A 27099-nucleotide genomic window follows, 5' to 3' on the forward strand; every position below is an offset into this window, starting at 1 on the left:
TGAATGATGTTGGCTTTGGCTCTTCCACGGTCTCCTAACCTCTCTAGGCTTCTGTTTTTCCTCGGGAGACCATATGGTGTCTCCCTCCCCCAGGATTGATGGGAAGCTTAAGGCAGATGACACTCAAATTCTGTAACGGTTTTATTAGCAAGCACTGGTCGCCGGCAGGTGGCGCTAGCAGCCCCTCTCGTGCTCCTTGCCGGATTAGGGCGGGGCCAAGGCTGGTGGTGGGGTTGGGGCAGGGGGCGGAGCTAGGGCGCGGCAGGGGCGGAGCCATCCGCTGCAGCAAAGCGGGGCGCCCTGTGCGGCCAGGATGCCCTGTCGCCTTCGGCCCCGCCTCCCAGGGTTGGACGTGCACAGATATTGGCCGGCGCGGTCGAGAGGCGGACACCATTGGCCCCCGGCTCCGTCTGCTTGGCGGGCGGTGTCGGGACGCAGGTGCCGGCCGGAGGAGCGGAGCTAGAGGTGCTGACGGGACCGGCCGGGCCGGGGCTGGGGCCGGGGCGAGAGGAGGGCTCTGCGCGGCCTCCCGGCCCGGCCGCGGATCAGGTGCGCACGGGTGGCCGGGTGGGACCAGAGGACGCCGGTCCGCGGGCCGGCCCCAGGTTCGAGGCCGGAGCCTGGAGCCTGGCCCCTGGCGGAGCGGCCGGGTTCCGACCCTCGGCCTCAACCTTTCCCAGGACCAGGGGATTGCAGGTCCCGTCGGGAGGGCAGCGGGAGGTCTCTGAACCTCGGTTTCCCTATCTGTGAAACTGATCATCCCAGCGTCAATCTAATAGGGCTGATTCTGGTGGTGGCTGCTGAGAGTTTCAGGCACACAGGAGGCGGTCAGTAAGTGACCAATGTCCTTCTTCAACCTCCTTCTCAAAGGGGTTCTGCCTGAAAAATAGTAAATAATGGTAAACCAGGCACCCTGTAGAAAGGACATGCTTAGCAGAGTGCCTGGTTGTTAGTGGGCGTTCCAAACAATTTATATGATGGGCTCATTTACTCTTCTAGGGACCATAATAGATGCAAGTATTAGAAATGTTCCCTGTTATTCAGAAGAGGAAATCGAGGATCAGAGAGGTCAAGGTTTTGCCCAGTGTTACACAGCAAATAAGACCAGAACTGGGCTTCGAACCTGACCTCCAGAGCAGGGCCTGGGAATTACTGAAGGGCACATAGGAGCAGGAGCCTCTCTTACGGTGAATGAAGAGGAATGAATGCATTTCACAAGCTCTACATTTATTTATTTTTTTAAAGGTGAGCATTTATCAAGCACTTACTGTGTGCCACACTGTGCCTTGTCTCATCAAACCCTCTCAACAACTCTGTATGTAAACTGGCAATTATAATAAGAGGTAATATTTATTGACTTCTTTTTTTAACTTTAAAAACATGTATTGATTTGAGAGAGAGAGACATTGATTTCTTCTTCCACTTATTTATGCATTCATTGGCTGATTCTTGTTTGTACCCCGATCAGGGATCCAACCCGCCATCTTTGTTTAATGGTATGATGCTCTAACTAACTGGGCTGTCCAGCCCAGGGCCTATTTATTGACTTCTTAATATTTATGGAATTTTGAGCTGGGTATCATGTTGACTACTATTTTACAGATGAGTAAACCGAGGCCAGAGACCAAAGCAGCTGGCCTGAGATCACACTGTAGGGAGTTAGGGCCCTCTGACTTCTTTTCCTTTCGTTTCCTTCCTTCAGTCAAGGAGGCGGGGGCAGATGTGGGAAGGTTGTGGTGCCAGAGTGCCACCGAGACAGGCCTAGCCAAGGGCGAGCTTCACTGGAGGAACGGAGCCTCGGCAGACACAGTCCACCAACTCCTACTTATTTGACAGAGAGGGATGAGGCCCAGAGAAGCAAAGTGACTTGTCCCAGGACACACATCATCGATGACAGAGTCAGGTCTTTTGGAGAGAGTGGACGGGAAGGGGAGAGACAGAGAGAGAGAAATATCCATTGATTGGTTGCCTCCCACACGTGCCCCAACAGAGGCAGGTGGTCGAGCCTGCAACAGAGTGCCCTTGACCAGAGTAGAACCTGTGACCCTTCAGTCCATGGGCTGATGCTCTAACCATTGAGCACCCAGCTAGGGCTGGACTAAATTAATTCCGGCACTGTGCCTTCTTCGCTTTGTGACCTTGAGCAAGTAACTGCCCCTCTCTGAGCCTTAGTCACAAATGGGGGTAATGGTTGGACTTACTTCGTAGGTCTATTGTGAAGATTCGGTGACGTTTATCTCTAGAGCACTGAACCAAGTTTGCCATAGACACTGGCTTCCTTTCCCATCCCAGCAGCCCCACAGCTGAGTCTAGCCTGCAGCCATTCTGTCCTTGTGTCCAACCTTGAGTTTGGTTTCTTCTGAGCCCAGACCTCTGTGGTTTGCAAGGACCTCTAGCCTTTAAACATCTGATTCCCTCCAGGGGCACTGGCAAGTCAAGAGACCTTGTTCTTTTTTCCTTTCTCTTTCTGAAATGTTTTTATTGATTTTAGAGAGAGAAAGAAACTTTGCCTTCTTTAGGTGCCCTGACCCGGGACTGAACCCGCATCCCAGGTATATGCCTTGACCGGGAATCGAACCAGCAACCATTTGGTGCACAGGATGACACTCAACCAACTGAGCCATGGTGGCAGGGCGGGACCTTGTTCTTAATAACACAGGTCTGCTCTTACACAGAGTAGGGACTGAGAAATTAATGCAGCCACTCTATGCCAGACACAGGGTCCGGTGCTGGGGGCAGCAGAGAGCAAGTCCAATTCAGTCCCTCTTTATAGAGCGTGGAAGGCAGAAGTGGTTACCCAAGTAGATGAGGAAGTAAGAGCATGTCAGAGTGGGGCACATTCTGTGAGGGCAATAATGTGGACATCAATGGCACTTTAGCCAGGATGGTCAGGGAAGGCCTCTCTGGGGAGGTGACCTTTGAAGGGGACACTTAATTTTTTAGAGTTCAGTGAGCTTAGCACAGTACTAGTATGTAGTAAGTCCCTAAGAAAGAGTAACTACTGTTATTATTTTGGCCATTTGCAGGCCTTACATTAGCAGATACACCAGTGAGTTTTTCCCCCCTGATAGTAAAAGAAATGGTAGAACTAATATATAGGAGCTGTGATTATTCTTGTAATGCCCAATTCCTTGCAGGAATGTTAAGGTTGATCCCTGGAGGGGCAGGAACATTCTCTTGGATAGGCCATTGACTTTCCTGCTGACCTCTGGGCCAGGAGTTCTGGTTGTAGGCACATGGAAGGGACCGCAGCACACACAACATGGCAGGCCGCCCGCTGCCCTTCAGGTATTATCTCTGTCACGCACCCTTCCTCTTGGCTCCTGCCTCTGGCTCATACTGGTTGGCCTCGATGTGGAGGCTCAGAAGCCTGTGTTGGGCTAGGATACTGCTGGTGGAGCTGTTCAGAGGGCAGTGATCCGCCGACAGGCTATCCTGGTGCAAAAAGTTAGTCAATAACTTATGCTGCTTTCCTCTGACTCTGTCTCTTTGGGTTTCAGATTTTAACTGGCAGGAATTGGTTAAAGCTGACTGTGGGGTACATCACTGAGTATTTCTGGGGTCTCTGGCTCAAAGCTCCTGAGATAAAGGGTGAGACAACTTGGGGACAGACCCTTAGCTTCAGGGCACCTGTACTGACCTCCACAGGCATCGAGAGGGGCATCTAGTACTTTCACGAAATTCCCAGAGGGAAACACGTACATCTTCTGGCTGGTTCTGGAAGGGACAAGGGGTTGCCAAGGGTTCCTTCCGGCAGGTTAGATCCCAGACTCGGGGGGCCAAATCCTGCTAAAGTCGCCTACCCAGGTGAGCTCTGATTGCTGTCTGAAGCTCCAGCTATCTCCCATGGCTTCACCTCGGAACAGGGGCGTGGCTTAGAGCGCTGCTCTGGTGGGGACAGAGGCTGCCAAGGTCCTCCCCAGCCGGGGCCGCTTCCTTGATGGCCTGAAGTGCCAAGGAGTTCAGAGCTGTGCAAGACGAGGCCGTGAACCAGATGGGTCAAGGTGACTCACCATCCTTGTCTGTGGGGCCAAATTACTAGCTCTGTTCTGCCCCGCTCAGAGGTCGGTTTATCTGTTCTGAGCCCAGTCCTAGGAATTCAGTCCACAGAGAACCATTCTCCACATGGTTGGTGGGCATGGTTCTGGCACTGGAAAGCCCCCAGTAAAGGGCATGCCACACAGTAGGTGCTCAGTAATTGTTAGATGCTGTTAAGGTGAGTTTTTGGGTAGCCTGGAAGCTCTGAAGGCTGGACCAGGCTGGCTTTTTTTAGGAGAGTTAGAGGTAATATAATCAAGTCCTTGGTGTGTGCTAGGCCTGGGCTGAGTTGCATGTGTGATCTTTTTGAATCTTCACAACCCCTACAAAGCCTTATCTTACAGATTGGGCAACTGAGGCTGAGAGAGCTGGATTCAAACTCTGGTCTGTGGCCTACTCACTAACTTTGCCCTTCACCTCCCTGCTGGCTTCTCCCCAGGCTCCTGGGACAATGGGCCTCAGGCCCTGAGGACGTGGTGCTCCTTGTGGCCATGACGACGGGTGATTGCTGCCACCTCCCTGGCTCCCTGTGTGACTGCTCCAGCAGCCCTGCCTTCTCCAAGGTCGTGGAGGCCACAGGCCTGGGGCCACCCCAGTATGTGGCACAGGTGACTTCAAGGGACGGCCGCCTCATCTCAACTGTCATCCGGGTCTTGGACACTCCGAGGTGAGTGGTGACCAAGCAGGTGTATTTATCTCCACTCACTTCACTCCTGGGCCCAGGGATTTCCTCCCAGACTGTGGTCAGAAATCGACCATCTGGGGGGGTCAGAGAAAGGAGCCCAGGCTGCGAAGGTCTGATTCTTCAGGAAAGGCCAGAAGTCCCGTTTATTATGTGAAATCGGAAGATGAAACGTGGCAGGTAGCTCATATTTTGGAGAGGCGGTGTGAGGAAAGGGTTCGAAGTGCAGAGGGTGACTCACAGCCCCTGGGCTGAGGTGCTGAGGGAGCCTTCCCTCCCTGTGAGACCTGGGGCAAGTTGCTTTACCCCCATATCTCTAAACTGGAGAGACAGTTGGGTTGTGCTGAGAGTACGTTGCTGTGGTCCACACAGAGTGCACACAGGTAGGTTTACCACCTCACCCGCATTTGACAAATATGTTTAAATCTTGGTGCTGGCCTTCCGGACCCGTCTGTGAGCTAAATCTGCCTGGTTCGCCAATTTGTCACCAGTTCCAAGGAAAGAATTTTTTTAAAAAAACCCATACAAATTTAAATCTATCTGAATTCATTCAAATTTAAAATAGCCACCAGTTTTTCAAGTTTAATGTATTGTTTATTTGATATGATTTAATGCATAAGTTTTTCCCCCCAATTTTTTTATTGTGTTAAAATGTACATAACATAGCCTAGCCCATGTAGGTTAGAGGTTGAGCATCTGCCTATGAACCAGGAGGTCACAGTTTGATTCCTGGTCAGGCACATGTCCTGGTTGCAGGCTCGATTCCCAGGGGTATGTGTGCAGGAGGCAGCTGATCAGTGATACTCTCTCATCATTGATGTTTCTATCTCTTTCTCCCTCTCCCTTCTTCTCTGAAATCATTTAAAATACACACACACACACACACACACACACACACACACACACACACTGAGTGGCCAGATTATTATGATCTCTGAGCGCATAATAATCTGGCCACTCAGTGTACTTCTCTTGAGTACCTCATTTATTTGATATCAAAGATACTATAAATCGTGCATCTGATCAGTTTTCCCCTTTGCACTGGCTGATAAAAAGCTCAGGGCAAATAGGTGGTTGATCTCCAGCAAAAGTCTAGAATACTTTTGGTACCCATTTGAGATACAAATACACTGAGTGGCCAGATTATTATGTGTTCAGAGAACATAATAATCTGGCCACTCAGAGTATATATATATCATAACATAACATTTACCATCATAACCATTTTAAGTGCATAGTTCAGTAGTACTAAGTACATTCACATTGTTGTGCAGTCACCGTCATCCATTCCTACTCTTCGTTGTGCAATCGCCATCATCCATTTACTCTTTTCATCTTGTAAATCTGAGTCTCTATCCCCATTAAACAACAATTCTCCCTCCCCCTCCCTCAGTCCCTGGCACCCACCATCTACTTTCTGTCTCTATGGACCTGACTCCTCTACCACCTCATATAAGTGGATTATCACAGTATTTGTCCTTTCTGTCTGGCTTAATGTCCCCAAGGTTCATCCATGTTGTTGTAAGTATCAGAATTAATTTGTAAGTTTTTCATTCAAACATAAAATGAAGCAGATGGGAGCTTTGCTGGGCTTCGGAGGGAGCTCACTGCCACTCGCTAAGTTGGCCTGGTGTCACTTCCTCCAGGAAGCCTTGCCTGAGCCCAGATGAGATTAGCACTTTTCCTTCTGACCTTCTCCAAGGCAGTTTTTGTTCCCATGATTTTATTTATTTATTTCACTTTTTTGTGTTGCCTTTCTAAATTGAAATTTTATTTATTTATTTTATTTTGAGAGTACATTTATTAAAGCTGAGGACAGTGGAACAAGGAAGGGCTTAGGATAGAAGAAGCAACAGGAGAGGTCCTACCCGGGGCTGCTTTGGCTCCTTAGAAATGTTACAGGAAAGAAATGAGCCTAGGAGGACTGCTTTGGCTCACTGGAAAGTTAAAGGGGGCCTTGGGGACAGGTTCAGGGGGTTAGCCCGGGAGGAGATGCCACTATTCATTGCTCCCCTGGTTGCAAGTCTCATGGGGACCCTTTAGGAGATGCACACCTGAGAGGGAAGAAAGGCACGGGTGTGCTCCCGGGAGGGAGAGCGAGCTATTGTGTTTTTAACATTTTATTTCTTATTATAGTTGACATAGAGTATTATATTAGTTTCAGGTGTATAACATCGTGGTTCAATATTTATGTGCTTTACACAAAGTGATCATCACAACAAGTCTAGTAACATAGTTATTACAATATTACTGACTGTACTAGAGGCCCGGTGCATGAAATTTGTGAACGGGGTGTGGGGGGGGGGTGTCCCTCAGCCCAGCCTGCACCCTCTCCAATCTCAGACATTCCTCTCACAATCCAAGACTGCTAGCTCCCAACTGCTCGCCTGCCTGCCTTCCTGATTGCCCCTAACTGCTTCTGCCTGCTAGCCTGATCACCCCCTAACCACTACCCTGCCAGGCACATGCCAGGCTGATTGATGCCTAACTGCTCCCCTGCCAGCCTATTTGCCTCTAACTGCCCTCCTCTGCAGACCTGGTCACCCCTAACTGCCCTCCCCTGCAGGCCTGGTCTCCCCCCAACTGCTCTCCCCTGCAGGCTTGGTCACCCCCAACTGCCCTCCCTTGCAGGCCTGGTCCCTCCCAACTGCCCTCCCCTGCTGGCCTGATTGCCCACAACTGCCCTCCCTTGCAGGCTTGGTCCCTCCCAACTGCCCTCCCCTGCTGGCCATCTTGTGGCAGCCATCTTGTGTCCACATGGGGGCAGCCATCTTGTGTGTGTTAGAGTGATGGTCAGTCTGCATATTACTCTTTTATTAGGTAGGATAGAGGCCTGGTGCACGAGTGGGGGCCGGCTGGTTTGCCCTGAAGGATGTCCCGGATCAGGGTGTGGGGCAGCCTGGGTGAGGGGTCTGTGGTGGTTTGCAGGCCGGCCATGTCCCCCGGTGACCCAAGCGGAGGCCCTGGTATCTAGGGTTTATTTATCTTCTACAATTGAAACTTTGTAGCCTGGAGCAGAGCCAAGCCTCCTGCCTTCTCTGTGGCGGCAGCCATTTCTGTTGGGATTTATGTATCTTCTATAATTGAAACTTTGTAGCCTTATGCAGAGGCCTGGGCCAGCCAGGGTGTGCGGAAAGCTTGGCTTCCTCCATCGCCGGGGGCAACCCTAGCCTCCTGCTCTTTCCAGCTCCGTGGCTGCTGCCATATCTGTTTGGATTTATGTATCTTCTATCATTGAAACTTTGTAGCCTTGAGTGGAGGCCTAGGCCAGCAAGGGCAGTTGGAAAGCTTGGCTTCCTCCATTGCCGGGGAAACCCAAGCCTCCCTCCTGCTCTCTGTGGCCGTAGTCATCTTGGTTGGGTTTATTTGCATATTCGCTCCTGATTGGCTGGTGGGTGTGGCTGGTGAGAGTGGCTTGTGGGTGTAGCAGAGTGATGCTTAATTTGCATATTACTCTTTTATTAGATAGGATTCCCTATGCTGTACACTACATCCCCATGACTTATTTTATAACTGGGAGTTTGTACTTCTTAATCCCCCCTTTTCTAACCATTCCCTCACCTCAGTCCCTTCTAGCAACCATTAGTTTGTTCTCTGTATTTATGAGGGTCTTTTTGTGTTGTTTTATTTGTTCATTTATTTTGTTCTTTAGATTCCACATATAAGTAAAATCGTATGGTATTTGTCTTTGTCTGTCTGACTTACTTCACTTAGCAAAATACCCTCCACATTGTTGCAAATGGTAAGATTTCATTTTTATGGTTGAGTAATATTCCGTTGTATATATGCAGCACCTCTTCTTTATCCATCTGTCTGTTGATGGACACCTAGATTGCTTCCATGTCTTGGCTATCCTATATAATAAGAGAGGAATATGCTAATTATCCGTTACACCTTGAGGCGTAACGACCAACCACATAACAACCAGATCATGGATCTGCAGGAGGGTGGGGCAGCAAACCACAAGCGGACAGCAAAAAGCTACAAGAGGGGGCAGGGCAGCAAGCTATGATGGGGGGAGGAGGGAGGGGGACGGGGGGAGCTTCAGGAGGGCGGGGCAGCAGGCAGAGAGCAGCAGAGAGCTACCAGCAGCAGTGGGCGTGGAGCCAGCTGAGGCAAGCGTCAGCAAGCTACTCGTGCATGGATTCGTGTGCAGGGCTACTAGTCTATACTAATAAAAGGGTAATATGCTAATTAGGGCTGATGTCTTCTGGACTTCCATCTGGACAAAGCCACAGCAGCTGTGAGGCCCGGGGCTCAGGAAGCTGTGGGCTCAGACAGCCTTGAGCCCCAGTGGTTGCGAGGCCTGGGGCTCAGGCCTTGCAGCCGCCATGGCCAGCAGTGGCAGCAGCAGCGGGATGATGGGGGCAGCATCTTCCCCTGATCAGCCCAGTCGCCTAAGCCATCGTAGAACATCTCCTGAGAACTCCCAGACTGTGAGAGGAGGCAGGCCGGGCTGCGGGACCCCCTTCCCCCAGTGCACGAATTTTCGTGCATCGGACGTCTAGTTGTAAATAATGCTACAATGAACGTACAGGTGCATATGTCTTTTTGAATTAATGTTTTTGTTTCCATCAGATAAATGCCCAGAAATAGAATTGCTGGGTTATATGGGCAGCTCTATTTTTAATTTTTTGAGAAATTTCCATATTGTTTTCTATAATGGCTGTACCATTTTACAAGATGTTGATTTCCCCCCCCCCCCCAGTGGAATTAACACTGTATTTATACAAGAAGCAATTATAGGGTGTTGGTTTTTAAGTCTGTATCTCCATCAGATCCGTTGAAGGCAGACTGTGTTCTGGTCAAGCCAGACTTGGCGTGAAGGGGACACTTGGGAAGCCAGGGCTACCTGGGCAGGGGCATGGAAAGGAGCTGACTGAAGCTGGGGTCTCCCTACATGGGTTCATGAGGGGCACTGAGTGAGTTGACCCCACCCTCCCTCTTGATACATGAGGAAACAGGCCAGAGGGAGGCAGACACAGCAGAACGGAGGTTTGACTTCAGGGCTCCTGCTAGGGTGAGGGAGAAGCAGGGGAAGATGCTCATGGGTCCCAACAGCTCTCCTATAGTCCTCAGACCCAGGCAAGTCCCTCTGCTTTCAGACTGGGGGCCTGGACAGTCATGTCCTCTGAGACCACTAGGCCCTCCTGATCTGCCCCTCCACCTCTTTGCTAACAGCTTCTCTCCTCTTCTTTTTTTTTTTAAACCCTCACCCAAGGATATTTTTCCATTGATTTTTTTTAGAGAGAGTGGAAGAGAAAGGGAAAGACAGAGAGACATATTGATGTGAGAGAAACACATTGATTGTTTGCCTCCTGCATGCACCCAACCAGGGCCTGGGCCAGGGAGGAGCCTGCAACCAAGGATGTGCCCTTGACCGGAATTGAACCCAGGACCCTTCAGTCCACAGGCTGATGCTCTATTTAGAGTCAAACATGCCCTCTGCTTCTTAAAAAAAAAAAAATAAATAATATATATATATATATATATATATATATATATACACACACACACACACACACACACACACACACACACACACTGTATTTTCCGGCGTATAAGACGACTGGGTGTATAGAAGATTTTCCTGGGTTAAAAAGTCATCTTATACGCTGGAAAATACAGTATGTATGTGTGTGTGTGTGTGTGTGTGTGTGTGTGTGTATTTTTTTTTAGAGGCCCGGTGCACGAATTTCGTGCACGGGGGGTGGGGGGTGGGGGAGTGTGTCCCTCAGCCCAGCCTGCACCCTCTCCAATCTGGGACCCCTCGAGGGATGTACGACTGCTCGGTAGGATCAGGCCTAAACGGGCAGACATCCCTCTCACAATCCAGGACTGCTGGCTCCCAACTGCTCCCCTGCCTCTGCCTGATTGCCCCTAACCGCTTCTGCCTGCCAGCCTGATCACCCCCTAACCACTACCCTGCCAGGCTGATTGATGCCTAACTGCTCCCTTGCCAGCCCAATTGCCCCTAACTGCCCTTCCCTACCAGCCTGGTTGCCCCCAACTACCCTTCCCTGCAAGCCTGGTCCCCCACTACTGCCCTCCCCTGCTGACCTGGTCACCCCTAACTGCCCTCCCCTGCCAGCCTCATCGCCCCTAACTGCTCTCCCCTGCTGGTCTGGTCCCTCCCCCCAACTGCCCTCCCCTACAGGCCTGGGTCCCCCCAAACTGCCCTCCCCTGCAGGCCTGGGTCCCCCCAAACTGCCCTCCCCTGCAGGTCTGGTCCCCTCTAACTGCCCACCCCTTCAGGCCTGGTCCCCGCCAACTGCTCTCTCCTGCAGGCCTGGGTCCCCCCAAACTGCCCTTCCCTGCAGGCTTGATCGCCCCCAACTGCCCTCCCTTGTAGGCCTGGTCCCTCCCAACTGCCCTCCCCTGCTGGTCTGATGGCCCACAACTGCCCCCCCTTGCAGGCCTGGTCCCTCCCAACTGCCCTCCCCTGCTGGCCATCTTGTGGCAGCCATCTTTGACCACATGGGGGCAGCCATCTTGTGTGTTGGAGTGATAGTCAATTTGCATATTACTCTTTTATTAGATAGGCTCTACTAGATCCCCGGTGCACGAAATTCATGCACGGGGGGGGGGGGAGGTCCCTCAGCTCAGCCTGCACCCTCTCCAATCTGGGACCCCTCAGGGTCACACCTAAAATGGCAGTCAGACATCCCTCTTGCAATCTGGGACTGCTGGCTCCTAACCGCTTGCCTGCCTGCCTGCCTGATCGCCCCTAAACACCTCTGCCTGCCGGCCTGATCGCCCCTAACCCCTTGCTCCCCCGCCAGCCTGATGGCCCCTAACTGCTCCACTATTTGCCTGATGACCCCTCTGCCTCGGCCCACCACCACAGCTTTGTCAGGAAGGATGTCCGGAAGATGTCCAGTCTAATTAGCATATTACCCTTGTATTAGTGTGTGTGTGTGTGTATTTCTCCCCCGCGCCCCTGAGCTGGAATTGAATCTCGGACCCTTCAGTTCGCAGGCTGACGCTCTATCCACTGAGCCAAAACAGCTTCCCCTCTGTTTCTTTTTTAAAATATATTTTTATTGATCTCAGAGAGGAAGGGAGAGGGAGGGAGAGCTAGAAACATCAATGATGAGAGAGAATCATTGATCGGCTGCCTCCTGCATGCCCCACACTGGGGATCGAGCCCACAACCTGGACATGTGCCTTTGGCCAGAATCAAACCTGGGACCCTTCAGTCCGCAGGCCAACGCTCTACCACTGAGCTAAACCAGCTAGGGCCTCCCCTTTGTTTCTTTTTTTCTTTTTAAGACACAAAACTTAATAGAAATTTTGTTTGTAGTTCTTATATTCTCAGTGTGAGCTGAGCTGGAACCCACTGCCCCACCAAGTGGCCCAGTAATGGAGGCAGGGAAGAAAGGGAGCTGGTGGGGTATCAGAGCTCAGGCCCTAGAAGCCCCAATCTTCCTCAGTTCTGGGGAGCTGAAGGATCCATCCTCTTCTCCTTCCCCCCTCTGGGCTCCAGGAAGGAGAACACATGAAATCTTGGGCCTGGGGCTATTCCACACCCCACATGCCCCAAGGTTGGAAGGGGAACTAAGGGACCTAAGGGGGAGAAGAGGACAGAAGAAGGCAAAGATGTCAAAAAAGATGGGGGCCAAAGGAGAATCAGAGACAAAACACCAATAAAAAAAGAGTGGGGGGCGGGAACAATACCAAAATCTACCCCAAATTGGAACCCGCCTGGAAAAAAGGAAAGTTCTCCAGTCTCATAGAGACATTATTTGGCGCGGCCAGCTCTGTGACAGGAGGGCTCAGGCCTCAGTCCCGCCCTGGAAGCGATGGTGTGGCCCCTACAGCTCATCCTTGGCCTGGCCAGCAGCAGCATCTTCCTCCTCCTCCTCCTCCTCCTCCTTATCGACCTCGTCCTCCTCATTTTCATCTTTGTCCTCCTCGTAGTCGTTGTCGTCCTTGTCTGCCTCCTCCTCCTCCTTCAGTCTCTGCTCCTCATCCTGCTTGTCTTTCATTTGTTTTTCTGCTGCCTTTGTGACTCCCCACGTCTCATTGTCAAACTCTTCGCATACGCTTCATTATTGGTGATGAGGAAGTTGTCAAAGATGGTACCAGACTTGACCTGCCAGAGGTCTAGGCCCAGAATGGCAAAGTTTTCATAAGCATAGATACTGCTATCAGAATGAATACTCAGGGTTGTCGATCTATGGATGAATCCAAGTACCCTTATAATCCGGGTTGTTGATCTGCCGGGGCTTCCACTTGCCCTTGTATTCTGGGTTCTGAATCACTGGTGGTTCCCACTCTCCATCCATCCCTTCCCCCAGTCCTCAGGCTTCTTAGCATCGGGGTCAGGGATGTGCTCGGGCTTGTCCCAGTCCTCAGGTTTGGAGTCTGTGGGGTCATCAATCTTGGCCCGCTCATCCCAGTCTTCAGGCTTTGAAGCATCAGGATCCTTTATCTTCTTCTGTGGCAGGAAGTCCCAATCATCCTCCAGAGAGCCAGACTCCACCCGGCTGTTGTCAGTTTTTACCTCGTAGGTGTTATCGGGCCGTACGATCAGTGTATACAGGTGTGTGAGTTCATCAACCTTGCAAAGGATGTCCTTGTTGATGAGCACGTTCTTGCCCTTGTAGTTGAAGATAACATGAACCTCCTTGGTCCCAGGGCCACAGATGTCAGGGCCAAACATGGTGATGTATTCAGAGTCTCCGTGCATCTCAGTCTGGTCCAAACTATCTGGAAATGGCTTCACATAGCCGCCCCCGCAGTCGATGTTCTGCTCATGTTTCACAGTAAACTGCACCACCAACGTCTGGTCCTTGTTGCTGAAAGGCTCAAATCTGGAAGACAAGTTGTAAAAGCGGGCATCCTGGCTCATCTGCAGCCCTTTATCCTTGTCCAGGTCACCATGGAACTTGCTGGCACTGAGGACAAATTTGCCAAAATCAGACTTGTGTTTGGATTCGATACAGTGGTCAGTCCACCTGTCTCCATCCAAAAACTGCTCCTTGAAGTAGACCACGGATTTGGCAGCGACCAGGCCGAGAAGGCCGAGCAGCGGCGGCATGGGTAGCAGCATGGCGGGCCGAGGGGGTGGCTGCACGCAGTGGGCCCTTTAAGTCACTTCTCCAAAAGCAGCTCTGCAGCAGGGACCTCCCCTCTGTTTCTTTCTCTTTTTTTAAAATATATTTTATTGATTTTTTACAGAGAGGAAGAGAGAGGGATAGAGAGTTAGAAACATCGATGAGAGAGAAACATCGATCAGCTGCCTCCTGCACACCCCCTACTGGGGATGTGCCCGCAACCAAGGTACATGCCCTTGACTGGAATCGAACCTGGGACCCTTGAGTTCGCAGGCCGACGCTCTATCCACTGAGCCAAACCGGTTTTGGCGCCCCTCTATTTCTTGATGCAACTCAATCCCAATGTGTCCAGGCTGAAGGCGAGGGCAGATTGGCCCTTCCCAGAGGGAAGGCTGCTGTTTTTCCAAAGAGCTGTTACCATCCAGAGATGTGGCCTTCCCTCCAGCCTCCTGGCCAGTCTCCCAGGAGTAAATGAGGAACCTCCCACCACTGCCAGCAGGTTCTGGGGATTGGAATAGGCCATGCAACTAGATCATTTGTCTGCCCTCTCCTTTCCCTGTAATTCCTCCTCCTAGCCGCCCTCTGTCATCTGAGAGCAGTGGGGTGGGGCTCAAAGATATAGTATCCAATGCCTTCATAATAAGCCTTTCATTTTGTTTCAAGGGAGACCCTGATTCCTGGGGGCCCATGGCGGAGACTAGGTGAGGCAGAAAGTTCTGGACCCTTAAACCTGTAGAGGACAAAGATGAAGGCCCAGGTGGTGTCTCCAGGGCCCAACACAGTCCACAAAGGCTCAGGTTTGGGGTGAGCATCTGGAACCCCTCTAGCCCCTGAGCCTTCAGTGCTCTGCCTAGTCTGTAAGTGGGCCCAGGTCCTTCTAGAAACTTCCCAGAGCATTTCTGCATCCCCAGGCTTTCTACTACTGCCTCTTTATTTTCTTCCTTGGTCACACTCTCCCTTCTCCTCTTGCTCTTGGAGCATTCTCTGGGCAGCCCACTGGGGATCTGTGCATCTATTACCAACTTCCCCACTCCATTTCCTTTCCATTTGTATTGTGTGCATTATTTTCCTGAGTGAAGTCTATTTCTCTTGCCCAGTCATCTGTGGCAGGCAATATAGGTAGCATAGTGGCCAAGGGTACATAGACCCCGCAGCAAGATTTCCTGGGTTCAAACCCCAGCTTTGCAGATACCTAGCTGTGAGAGTTTGCACAATTGAGTTTACCCCTTGAAGTTCCAGTTTCCCCATCTCTAAAATGGGGGCACCTTCCTCCTAGGCTTCCTGTGAGAACGAGACAAATGAATCCAAGATGTTAAACTTCAAACAGTGCTCAGTACATAAGTACTCAATCATAAATCTGGTTTGGTTTTGTTTTTCTCTCTGAACTTGCTCCTCCAAAGTAGGGTTTTCCAGGACAACCCCAAACTGACGGGGCTCTTCCTGAGGGTTCTCATCCCAGGTTGGATTCCAGAATTGGGGTTCCTTTCCTGTGAACTTTGTGTGTGTGGCGGGGGGTGGTGGAATCAGGGTGTGGAGTGAGAGTGTAGACAGGAACACCCTTTTGACCTTGTGTGAGAAAGCAGCACCCTGCACAGGACTGGTGACAGAAAGCAGACACAGGGGTCAGCTCAGCTCTTTGGTTTCAAAGCAGTCAGCCCTGCCCCCCAGCAGGAGCTGCTGAGTAAAGAATGGAAAGCAGTTCCCAAAGGAAAACTGTTGTTTTCTGGAAAACTGCTCTCTTGCGCTGGCTGGGTAGCTCAGTTGGTTAGAGGGTTGTTCCAATATGCCAAGTTTGTAGGTTCGATCCTCAGTCAGGGCACATACAAGAATCAACCAATAGCCCTCGCTGGTTTGACTCAGTGGATAGAGCATCGGCCTGTGGACTGAAGGGTCCTGGGTTCGATTCTGGTCAAGGGTACATGCCTGGGTTATGGGCTCGAGCCCCAGTAGGGACCTGCAGGAGACAACTGATCAATGATTCTCATCATTGATGTTTGTATCTCTCCTCCCTTCCTTTTTGAAATCTATAAAAAAAAAAAAAGCTCTACTTAAAAAAAAAGGATTCAGCTGAAAACCGGTTTGGCTCAGTGGATAGAGCATCGGTCTGCGGACTGAAAGGTCCCAGGTTCGATTCCTGTCAAGGGCATGTACCTTTGTTGCAGGCACATCCCCGGTAGGGGGTTGTGCAGGAGGCGGCTGGTCGATGTTTCTCTCTCATTGATGTTTCTAGCTCTCTATCCCTCTCCCTTTCTCTCTGTAAAAAATCAATAAAATATATTTTTTAAAAAAAGATTCAATGAATGCGTAAATGAATGAAACAGCAGGTCAATGTTCTTCTCTCCCCTTCCTTCTTCTCTCTAAAATCAATAAATAATCCCTGGCCAGTGTGCTAAGTGGTTAGAGCATTGGCCTGAGAACTGAAGAGTTGTGGGTTCGATTCCTAGTCAAGGGTCCATACCTAGATTGCAGGTTTGATCCCTGGCCTGGTTGGGTGCATGTGGGAAGCAACCAATCTCTCTCTCTCTCTCTCTCTCTCTCTCTCTCTCTTTCTCTCTCTCTCTCCTCCCTCCCTCCCTCCCTCCTTCCCTCCCTCCCTCTCTCTCTCTCTTTCTCTTTCCCATCTCCTTTCTTTGAAAATCAATGGAAAAAATATCCTTGGGTAAGAATTAACAAAATTTTTTTAATCAATAAATAAAAATTAAAAAACAAAACAAAAATACAACTGCTCTCTTGTTCCGCCTCCTTTGTATGTTCCACAGTCCCCTCTGGGCAGAAATGGCTGGAAAACAATGACTCATGTGTTAGACAGCCTCTGGGCGCACCAATGCCACGTCCCTGGTCTCCTAAGCTACCCCAGGAAGCACCGGCATCCCCAGAGACCAGGCTAGGATTGGGACCTCCCCGAAGGTGCTCTCCATGATGCTTTAGATGTCTGTTTTCTGAGCCTCACAGGGTAGAGGGGCAAAGGAGCTCTTCTCCCTGGACACATAGGTTTTTCGGGTAGCATGGTCTCAGGTATGCCTAGATCCAGTGCCTCTGGTTGATCTCCTTAAAAACCTGTCCTTCCCTGTCCTTTGGCTCTGCTTTCTTCCGTTTTTCTGTGTTTGGCATCATTCAAAGATGCCAAGTGGAGACCGGGCTGCCACCAGAAGTTCTAGACTTACATCGATGGTGCTGCCTGTAGTTCTGGAGTTTGGGGGGGTGGGGGGGGGCAGAATTTCAAAATTAATTCCCTGTGGCTTTGATGGTATCACACATGGTCTAGGTTGGTCCTGTGCCCGGTGATGTGTGGTGTTTTGATTGGTCAGGACTGAGGTCATCAGGGGTATCATCAGCTCTGTCCTAGTCCTTAAAGACCAAGAATTAAGAGTGAAGCCTGGCTGGTGTGACTCCATGATTGAGCATCAACCTATGAATCAGGAGGTCACAGTTTGATTCCCAGTCAGGGCACATACCTGGGTTGTGGGTTTGCTCCCCGATCCAGGTCAGGTCGCATGCAGGAGGCAATCAATCAATGTGTCTCTCTCACATCGATGTTTCTTTCTTTCTCTCCCTCTCCCTTCCATTCTCTCTAAAAATCAATAGAAAAATATATATTCAGATGAAGATTAACAACAACAAAAAAAGAGTGGGGTGCGTGCCCAGGACAGTCAGGGTGGTATTGCACAATGAGAATGTTATTGCAGGAAAAGGAGTGGACTCTGGGTAGAGGTATAAGAGATACTCAACCAGGGTGGTGAAGGCCTGGGAGGGGTGACAAGTGCAGGGTGGAAGGGGTCAATGGGGGAAAAAAGGGGCTATCTGTAATACTTTCAATAATAAAGATAAATTTAAAAAAAGAGAGATGCTCACCCTGAGCCTTAAAAAGTGCTGCAGAAACCCTGGGGAGAGAGCACATCACTCCACCTAGGGGATTTGGGAAAGCTTCCCAAAGGAAAGGACATTTGGAGCTGGGTGTTGAAGGATAAATAGGAGTTTGCCAAGTAGCTTGCGATCCAATGGGTAGTGAAGCAGGCATCTAGGCAGAAAGCCTGATCATTGCTCACATGTCCCATCTCTGTGTCCAGCGATGGTCCCTTCTGCCGGATCTGCCACGAGGGAGCGAATGGGGAGAGCTTGCTGTCTCCATGTGGCTGCACCGGCACACTGGGCGCTGTGCACAAGAGCTGTCTGGAGAGGTGGCTTTCCTCATCCAACACCAGCTACTGTGAGCTGTGCCACACAGAGTTCGCAGTGGAGAAGCGGCCTCGGCCCCTCACAGAGGTATGCTCAGGAGCATGAGGTTGGAGGGGGCAAGGGAGGAAGGCAGGCATGGTCCAGAGGAGGGACCTGCCTGGGGGATCCTGGTGGGCTGAGGAAGCAGCTTTATAGGATGAACCTCCTTCCTTCCTCCACTCTAGGGTAGAGTCCACTGATGGGGGGAGGGAACTAGGCCTAAGGTTCCAGATCTGACAAACCCTGTGCCCCCTCCCCGAATTGGTCACTTTAAGTGACCTCTGAACCTGAGATTGGAGGAATGAAAAGGAGCCAGCAATGCCAAGAACCCAGGGAAGGGCAGTCCTGACAGAGGGCACAGCAAGTGCAAAGGCCCCCAAAACAGGAAGAGCTAAGTATGTTGGACAAAGCCCAAGTGGCTAGAGTGGAACAAGCTAAAGCAGCGGGGAGCCTGGCCAGAATGGCTCAGTGGTTGAGTGTTGACCTATGAATCAGGAGGTCACTGTTCGATAACTGGTCAGGGAACATGCCCAGGTTGCGGGCTTGATCTCCAGTGAGGGGCATGCAGGAGGCAGCCAATCAGGGATTCTCTCTCATCATTGGTGTTTCTCTCCCTCTCTCTTCCTCTCTGAAATCAATAAAAATAGAAATATAATAAAGCAGGAGGAGAGTAACCCAGAAGGAGGTGGTAGCAGCCACACTGGGTTTTGTGGTCCTTGCTGGGGGGTTAGAATTTAGCCTGAGTGGGATGTGTCTGGGCTAAGATAGGGCATTCCCGGGCGTGGCTGTTTCCCTGCTCCCTAGAGCTCTGCGGACCACCTGGATGCTCTTGATGCTCCTCTCTGCCCAGCGTGGCAGAGGGCTGCTGAGAGCTAGCGGGTGATGACAGTGGGCTGAGGTAGGGCTCTGGAAAGGTTTCTGGCACACGTGGGAACTGGGCTCTTAGAGCAGGGGAAGGAGAGCTTGCCCTGCCTGTAGCCCCCTTCTCCCTCATGCTCCAGCCACATGGGCCTCCTTCCCACTATACTTCGTCCTGGTCACACACTCCCAACTCAGGGCCTTGGCATTTGCTGTTCCTGCCGCCTGGAGTGCTGTCTCCCCATTCTTTTTTAAAAATATATATTATTGATTTTTTACAGAGAGGAAGGGAGAGGGATAGAGAGAGTTAGAAATATAGATCAGCTGCCTCCTGCACACCCCCTACTGGGGATGTGCCCGCAACCAAGGTACATGCCCTTGACCGGAATCGAACCTGGGACCCTTCAGTCCGCAGGCTGACGCTCTATCCACTGAGCCAAACCGGTTAGGGCTCCCCATTCTTCACATGGCTCCTTCTGCTCATCTAGTCCTCAATGTCACCTCCTCAGCAAGGCCTTCCCCTCTTTGAGCACCCACCCATTAGCATTGGAGGGCTGTTCATCAGAATTTCATGTCCTGTTCATCAGAATTTCATGAGTGAAGCCCATTTTTCTTTTTTTAAAATATATTTTATTGATTTTTTACAGAGAGGAAGAGAGAGTTAGAAACATCGATGAGAGAGAAACACCTATTAGCTGCCTCCTGCACACCCCCCCACTGGGGATGTGCCCGCAACCAAGGTACATGCCCTTGACTAGAATCGAACCCGGGACCTTGCAGTCCGCAGGCCAACACTCTATCCACTAAGCCAAACCGGTTTCAGCGAAGCCCATTTTTCTTGCCCACTCATCTGGGACAGGCAGTGTAGCACAGCGTTCAAGGGCACACAGGCCCTGGAGCAAGACTTCCTGGCTTCCAGTCCTGGCTTTGTGAGCAATTAGCTGTGTAAGTTTGCACAAATGAGTCAGCCCCTCTGTGCCTCTCAGTTTCCCCATCTTTAAAATGAGGCAAAGATGCCCAGCAATGCCTGGGTTATTATAGGCTCATTAAGAATTTGTAAGAAGAAAAGGAGGGAGGGAGGTGCCAGCAGGAGGCTGGTCCTGCAGGGCCCCGTGGTCACAAGCGGTGTCGGCAGAGGGAGGCACAGGGTCTGGAGGTCTTGCACCCCATCCCTAGGTTGGAATAGCTGAAGGGTGGTGTGTCACTTCTCTCAGCAGCTCCCTCCTTTCCTTACCCCTGGCAGTGGCTGAAGGACCCGGGGCCTCGGACAGAGAAGCGGACGCTGTGCTGTGACATGGTGTGTTTCCTATTCATCACTCCTCTAGCCGCTATCTCGGGCTGGCTGTGCCTGCGAGGCGCCCAGGATCACCTCCAGCTCCACGGCCGGCTCGAGGCTATGGGGCTCATTGCCCTCACCATTGCCCTCTTCACCATCTACGTCCTTTGGACGCTGGTGAGTGGCCATCAGCCAGAGGGCAGTTGTCTAAGGGTCTCTGGCTTAGAGCAGCCAGACCAGGGTTTGGTCAGTGGCTTGGGGTGGGGAGATCCTTCCTGTCTCTCCGTGTAGCCCTGGGTGAAACTTCAGATTCCAAACCCAACCAAGGTTTAGTTCCCTGAGCTGGGTGTGAGCCTTCTGTTCCAAGGAGACCAGGGCACCTGATCACCAGTGCTGAGTGTAGGCTCTGCCATCCACGAGCCCACCAAGACTGGACTGGGCTGGCAGGAAAGGGGGAGAGAGAGGGAGGGAAGGAGAGAGGGGGAGGGAGAATGGGAGGGAAGGGAGGGGAGGGAGAGAGAGAGAGAGGGAGAGAGAGAGAGAGAGAGAGAGAGAGAGAGAGAGAGAGAGAGAGAGAGAGACTGAGACCAAACGACAGAAAGAGCAGGAGAATGGGAGACCCAGAGAGGGGTAAATCAAGTGACTGAGAAAAAAAGCTATGGAAAGAGAGAGACAGGGACTGGGGTGGAGGAGTTGTTCAGGCCTCTGGCAGGCAATAGAACCCTTGCTCAGAGAGAAAGGGCCTTCAAAGTCTCACCCCTCAGATATAACCACTGTTGCCTGCCTGTGGGGCATTCCCTCCTCAATTATTTTTCATTGCATTCACCATTATATTTTAAAAATATATAAATAGGATGACACAGGTACTGATTTGCAGTCTGCTTGTTTTAACTTTGCTAATGTCCTTTAAATAAAAAGGGCAGCCATCCAGCAGTCATTCATTGTATGGGTGTATAATATTGACTTAACTAATCCCTTTTGATAGGGTCTGGGATGTATTCTGATGTTGTTTTTCTTCCTTTTTTTCATGCTGTTATGAGCAGTGCTTTGGGCACAATCCATGTAAATGTTTCTTGGAACTTGCTTGGTCAAAGAGTATGAACCATTGACATTTATTTAAAAATAATTTTTATAGACTTTATTTATTAGAACATTTTAAGATTCTAATAAATAAAGCAAAATTGATCAGAAAGTATAGAGAGTTCTCATATATTCTCCTCCATACACACAGCTTCCCCCCACTATCCACATGGCACCAGAGGGTACATTTCTTACAATTAATGAATCTCCATTGATACATCATTATCACCCCAAGACCATAGATTACATTAGGGTTCATCCTGGGTTGTACATTCTGTGGGTTTGGATAAATGTATCACGACATGTATCCACCATGACAGTATCATACAGAGCAGTTTTACTGCCCTAAAAATCCTCTGTGCCCCTGCTATTCATCCCTCCTCTCCTATCCTCAACTCCTGGTAACTCCATAGTTTTGCCTTTTTCCAGAATGTCAGAGTGTTGAAATTATGCAGTTTGTAGCCTTTTTAGACTGGCTTCTTTCACTTAGTAACATACATTTAAGGTTCCTCCATGTCCTTTCATAGCTGGATAGCTCATTTCTTTTTGGTGCTGAATATTTCATCGTCTGATGTCCCACAGTTTATTTATCTATTCACTTACTGAAGGACATCTTGGTGGTTTCCAAGTTTTGACAATTATATAATCCCTTCCAAGAGGCTATACCATTTCACTTCCACCCTCTGAGAGACCCCCTCACATTTGCAGGGTCTTGAACGCTGGAGGAGACTTTCCCCACAATAGTGAATGGGTTTGTGTGCACAGTCGGTATGAAAAATACCTGGCAGCTGTCTCTTTTTCTGGAAGTTTGAGCCCGGCCCTGGGGCGGGCCAAGGCCAGAGTCTCAGGAGTCCAGTTTTCTTCCCTTGGGGGTGGAGGCCTGCTGGCTGGCCTTCCCACCCATCTCTGCACTGCCCCGTAGGTCTCCTTCCGCTATCATTACCAGCTGTACACTGAATGGAGAAGGACCAACCAGAAAGTCCACCTGCAGATCCGGGACACTGATGGCTCCGAGGCTACCCAGCACTCCCTGCTGGCAGCAGGATTCCTGAAGAAGGTGGCAGAGGAGACACCTGTGTGAAGGCTGAGCTGGCAGCAGAGGCAGCTGACGATGCCCTGGCTTTTGGAAGAAGGGAAACTGCCCGACCCTCCTGCACGGCCAGAATGCTTCTTAGGCCCAGAGATGGCCAGTGGAGCTGATTCTGTGGTCCTGTGTGAAGATGTTTTCAGATTGTTTTGCACACTGTTGTATATGAGGAGGACAGATGTCCTGAGCTTCACATGGAGCAGGCACCCTGATCTCATTCTGAGGTCCACTCAGCTCCTTGCGGGCCAGCAGCCGTGCCGGCCAGCAGCCGTGGCCATACGTTCCTTGCAGGCCAGCAGCCATGGCCATACGCTGAGGGTGTCCATGGGGCTGGAGATTCCACAAGCTTCTTATGCTTCTCTGCACCTGGCAGGCTCACTTTCCTGGCACCTTGACTTTATAAAGTTGCACTGAGTTTCAAAAACCCACCCTGAATGAATAAAAGGAGCCCTTGCTGGATAAAATGGACTTGTCAATTGTATTTAGAACTAAGGCCTCAAAGTGAGGGACGTGGGACCAAGGGGAGTCAGGGACCACACAGAGGTTTAAAAAAAAAATGCGCTAGTCTGGTTTGAAGGATCTGTTGTGAAACACGGCAGAAGCAGCTAAATCTGAGTTTTCAAGTGAAGAGCAGGTAGTATGGTTATATAGTAAATTATTTAAAATAAATATACATAACAGTTTCCACTTATTTTGCATCCACGTATTTGTGGGCCAGATATAATGTACACACTTATCGAGGGTCACCCAGGATGAGGCTCAGTTCAGAATCTTTACAGGCTTCCTCCAACTCTCACTAGCATTCTCAGCAGGAAGAATGGCTGTTATCTCCACTTTACAGATGAGAAGACTGAGGCCCAGAGCAGGGAAACTTCTATCTGAGATCCCACAGTTCTAGGATGCAGAGTTGGGATTGACCATGGGTCTGCATGGCCCCAGTGCTGAGCTTCGTGCTTTCCCTTCCAGGAGGACTCAGGAAAGAAGCAGAAGATGACATGTCAATAATAGTACCCACTTTTTTTTTTTTAATCCTCACCTGAGGACATGCTTTAGAGAGAGGAAGCGGGGGGGGGGTGGGGGGGGGAGAGAGAGAGAGAGAAACATTGAAATGTGTCCCGACCAGGGATCAAACCCACAACCCAGGCATGTGTACTGACCAGAAATCAAACTGGCAAGCTTTTGGTGCACAGGTTGCCGCTCAAGTAATTGCTACTCTGGCTGGGCAATAGCAGCCACTCACTTCATGAGCACTTTCTGAACCTTTTATGTTTGAGGGCTTTCTGCATCAGGTCACATTTAATACTCAGACCAGCCCTATAAGGTAGGTTCTGTATTCTCATTAATCTCATTGACAGCTGAGCAAAGTGGGGCTCAGAGCAATGGGACACTTGCCCAACATCATTCATTCATGATGGTCCTAGTACAGTTCTTTTGTTTTCTGCATGAATCTCTGGTCTGTGGCTCCTCGAGACCAGACTGGCTGTGGAGTGGAAGGAAAAGCAAAGAGCAGAGGCTTGGGGACTGGAGCCTGTGTGGCCTGTGGAAGCAGTAGCATGGTAGATGATGGCTGGGGCAATGTGATGGAGGGGCAGAGGGGTAGGAGAGAGGTAGTTAGAAAGACAAGTAGGGCTTTGTAAGCATCTGGTGGTCTGCAGAAACAGGATTATACCTTTTAAAAAATATACTTGTTTATTGATTTCAGAGAGGAAAGGAGAGGGAGAGTTAGAAACATCAATGATGAGAGAGAATCATTGATCGGCTGCCTCCTGCACACCCCACATTGGGGATCGAGCCCGAAACCCAGGCATGTGCCCGACCTGGAATCAAACCATGACCTCCTGGTTCGTAGGTGGATGCCCAATCACTGAGCCACGCTGGCCGAGCTATACCTTTCTTGCCTCTGCAGCGCTCACTCTCTGCCCAGGCCTAGCACTTGGAGTGTGGTACCATTGGGGATAATGCAAAGGAGCCCCAGGATTTATCGTCATGAAATGAGAAAGCCGTTTCCTTTACAAATCTCTTCTGATACTTTCAATTCGGTATAGGAGAAAGCTGTAGCTTGCTGCTAGGCTGTCTTCAATGACCCCTAACCTTAGCAAGGAGAGCAAGTCGTAGGCTCAGAGCCTTTGGCAGCATGCATACTGCATTTATACTTTAATAGTGTCATCCTCATATTTATATAGCATCAATCTCTTATTTATATATCCGCAAATATATGTATTTGAGAGGACATTTATTAAAGCTGGGGACAGTGAAACAAGGAAGGGCTTAAGTGAGGCTGCTTTGGCTCCCTGGGAAGTAAAGTCACAGTGACAGGCGTAAACCAAGGCAGGGCTGCTGTTGGCTCACTGAAAAGTCAGAGAAAAGGGGGTCTTGGAAACAGGTTCAGGTGGTAAGCCCAGGAGGAGCTGCCGCTGCCATTGCTCCCTTGGTTGGGACCCTTAAAACTTAGGAAGGAAAGAAAAAAAAAAAACATGCCTGAGAAAGAAATGGGTAGCAATAAGCTATTTTTTACAATAAGCTCTTTATAGCAAGTTTACAATATGGGCTATGATATAAAAGCACGATTTAAAAAATTGAATTAAAATTATTTATGAGAGAGATTTGTTGTTCCACTTATTTATGCACTCATTGGTTGAATCTTATATGTGCCCCAACTGGGATTGAAACAATCAGGACGATGCTATAACCAACTAAGCTACCTGGCCAGGGCAAGTTTTAAATTGAATTTATTGGGGTAACATTAGTTTATAAAATTTTGTTTCAAGTGTACAATTCTATAATACATCATCTGTATATTGTATTGTGTGTTCACTACCCAGTCAAGTATCCTTCAATCACCATTTATCTCCCCTATATCCTCTTCTACCTCCCCCATTCCCCCTTTCCCTCCAGCAATCACTATACTGTTGTCGGTGTCTATGTTTTGTTTTTTTTAATTCAAGTTATAAGACAAAGTTTATTTAGAAAGTTACAGAGGTAGTAGAAGGGAGCCAGCTGGGCTTATGGCTCAGTAAACAAGTTACAGAGGCAGAAGGGCCTTTGGCACTTAGGAGAGAGAAAGGCAAAGGTAAGGGGTTGTGGCGGGGGGGGGGGGGGGGAGTGTGAGTGGGGGGGGGGAGGCCAGGCACAGGTGAGTTTCCCAGATGGAGAGTGTGCCTGAGTTTTTTTGTTTGTTTGTGTTGGCTTGATCTTTTTACTTTTTTATCCAGATCCCCAAACCCCATAAAGCACAATTTAAAACATATGCTTTTAAAGGAAAATAAAGTGTATTAATTAAAGGAAAGTGTGAAGGAAATACTAGTTCAGAAGATGGCAAAGCCCAGGAATTTGGGCAGTGTTGGGTCAGGTCACCAGCCTGTAGGAGCCCTCAGATTGGAAGAGAGTTTGTCTCCTCAGCCCGGGCCTGGTTTCTCACTAATCTCCAGTCACACCCACTGCAGGAGAAAGATCAGAGAAGTAGCTTCTTGTCCCTGATGCTTTGCATTTGGATTTTTCTCCCTGATTCTGACAGACTGCTGTGGTCTCTTCCCCATCTCTGAGCCCTGCTGGGCAAGGAAATTCAGAGCCTTCTTCTGTTCCAGGCCTCCCTCTAGTGTAGGAGAAGTCTAAGGGAGAGAAAGGTAAACTGAGATAGATTCCAGTAGGGTCATGGGAGAAGGGTTGGTGTGCACAGTGGATTTTGGTAGAGATTTCAGGAGGGGGTGTGGGAGAGGGACTTGATGGATGGGAGAAGGGAATTCTGTGAGACAGGTGAATTTGGGACGTAGGAATGGAACTGGAAAGGGAGGATGAGGCATAGCCTGCTGTCAGGCTAGGCTATCAGATGCATTTATCTCTGGGCCCAGAGTTCTGAACCTGGATCAGAATCACCAGGCAGAATTAAGCAGCTTCGAGGGTGTGGCAAGTGATATATTCTCCCAGAGCCTAATAGAATGCAATCATTCTGTGAGAGAGGTGGAAAAAAACAAAAAACACCCAACCACTTTCCCTTTGTGAGCCTAGAGCAGTGGTCGGCAAACTCATTAGTCAACAGAGCCAAATATCAACAGTACAACGAATGAAATTTCTTTTGAGAGCCAAATTTTTAAAACTTAAACTATATAGGTAGGTATATTGTTATTAACTTAATTAGGGTACTCCTAAGCTGGCCTTTGTCTCAAGGGGCCAAAGAGCCGCATGTGGCTCGAGAGCCGCAGTTTGCAGACCACTGGCCTAGAGAGAGTTTGGTGGTTAGATGAGAACTCCTGCAAGATTCAGTGAAGCATTTCAAAGTTTCAGAGACACCAGAGGGATGGGGAGCTGCTGGGGAAAGAGGCCTGAACCTCTGAACGCTCCCGTAGACTCTGGCCTCTTCCCTGTGCCCTCCCGACAGCCTGTAAAAGCCTTAATAACCCAGATGGAAGTAGGGACAAGCCCACAGGGCAGAGGGACTCAGGGTCAGGCAGAAGAGCCCCAGAAATGGCCTGCAGTTCATTTCTTCCATCACGTTTGGCTTCTTGTTCATTCACTCAACAAACATCTATGAGCACATACTAGGACTAGGTCCTCAGCTATGTGTTTGGTGATGGGTTGATGGGTTCATTGAAAAACACAGGCTATGAGCTCTGCACCCAGGAGCTCCCAGCGTGGTGGGGAGACAACCAGACAGTGCCGAGATCTTGGTGCAGGATAATACTTGCTTAGAGGCATAGCATTTTGCTCACCAGTCCTACAGCCTGGCCCGTCTGTGTTCTGCCCTTGGCTAACTCCTTTATATTCTGGTAAACAAAAATTCCGCTGCCTCTCTGCTCCATCTGATTAC

At 50.0% G+C, this 27099-nt stretch overlaps 1 protein-coding gene and 1 pseudogene across 6 annotated transcripts; one reads left to right on the forward strand and one right to left on the reverse strand.

Annotated features, from left to right (window-relative positions):
- The first annotated feature begins 339 nt into the window (after positions 1–339).
- MARCHF2 (membrane associated ring-CH-type finger 2) lies at positions 340–22890 on the forward strand. Of its 6 annotated transcripts, none has more exons than XM_028160577.2 (6): positions 345–549; positions 1000–1245; positions 4478–4705; positions 17847–18042; positions 20096–20305; positions 22131–22885. In XM_028160577.2, the coding sequence occupies exons 3-6, from the start codon at positions 4530–4532 to the stop codon at positions 22287–22289; spliced, it is 741 nt and encodes a 246-aa protein (XP_028016378.1). In that variant the 5' UTR covers positions 345–549; positions 1000–1245; positions 4478–4529; the 3' UTR covers positions 22290–22885. The 6 variants fall into 6 exon arrangements, with proteins under 6 accessions (XP_054573173.1, XP_028016378.1, XP_054573170.1 ...); XM_054717195.1 differs by having other exon boundaries at positions 1000–1187; XM_054717196.1 differs by having other exon boundaries at positions 345–465.
- Positions 12306–13775, reverse strand: LOC103295038 (calreticulin-like; annotated as a pseudogene).
- Positions 22891–27099: the final 4209 nt, after the last annotated feature.

This window comes from Eptesicus fuscus, chromosome 6 (genome assembly GCF_027574615.1).
Source record: "Eptesicus fuscus isolate TK198812 chromosome 6, DD_ASM_mEF_20220401, whole genome shotgun sequence".
NCBI lineage: Eukaryota > Metazoa > Chordata > Mammalia > Chiroptera > Vespertilionidae > Eptesicus > Eptesicus fuscus.

Bases quoted from the DNA above. Each gene is read 5' to 3' on its own strand.
- MARCHF2 (XM_028160577.2), top strand. From the start codon at position 4,530: ATGACGACGGGTGATTGCTGCCACCTCCCTGGCTCCCTGTGTGACTGC. The intron at 4,706-17,846 runs GTGAGTGGTGAC...CTCTGTGTCCAG, and splicing joins CGGGTCTTGGACACTCCGAG to CGATGGTCCCTTCTGCCGGA. The intron at 18,043-20,095 runs GTATGCTCAGGA...TACCCCTGGCAG, and splicing joins GGCCTCGGCCCCTCACAGAG to TGGCTGAAGGACCCGGGGCC.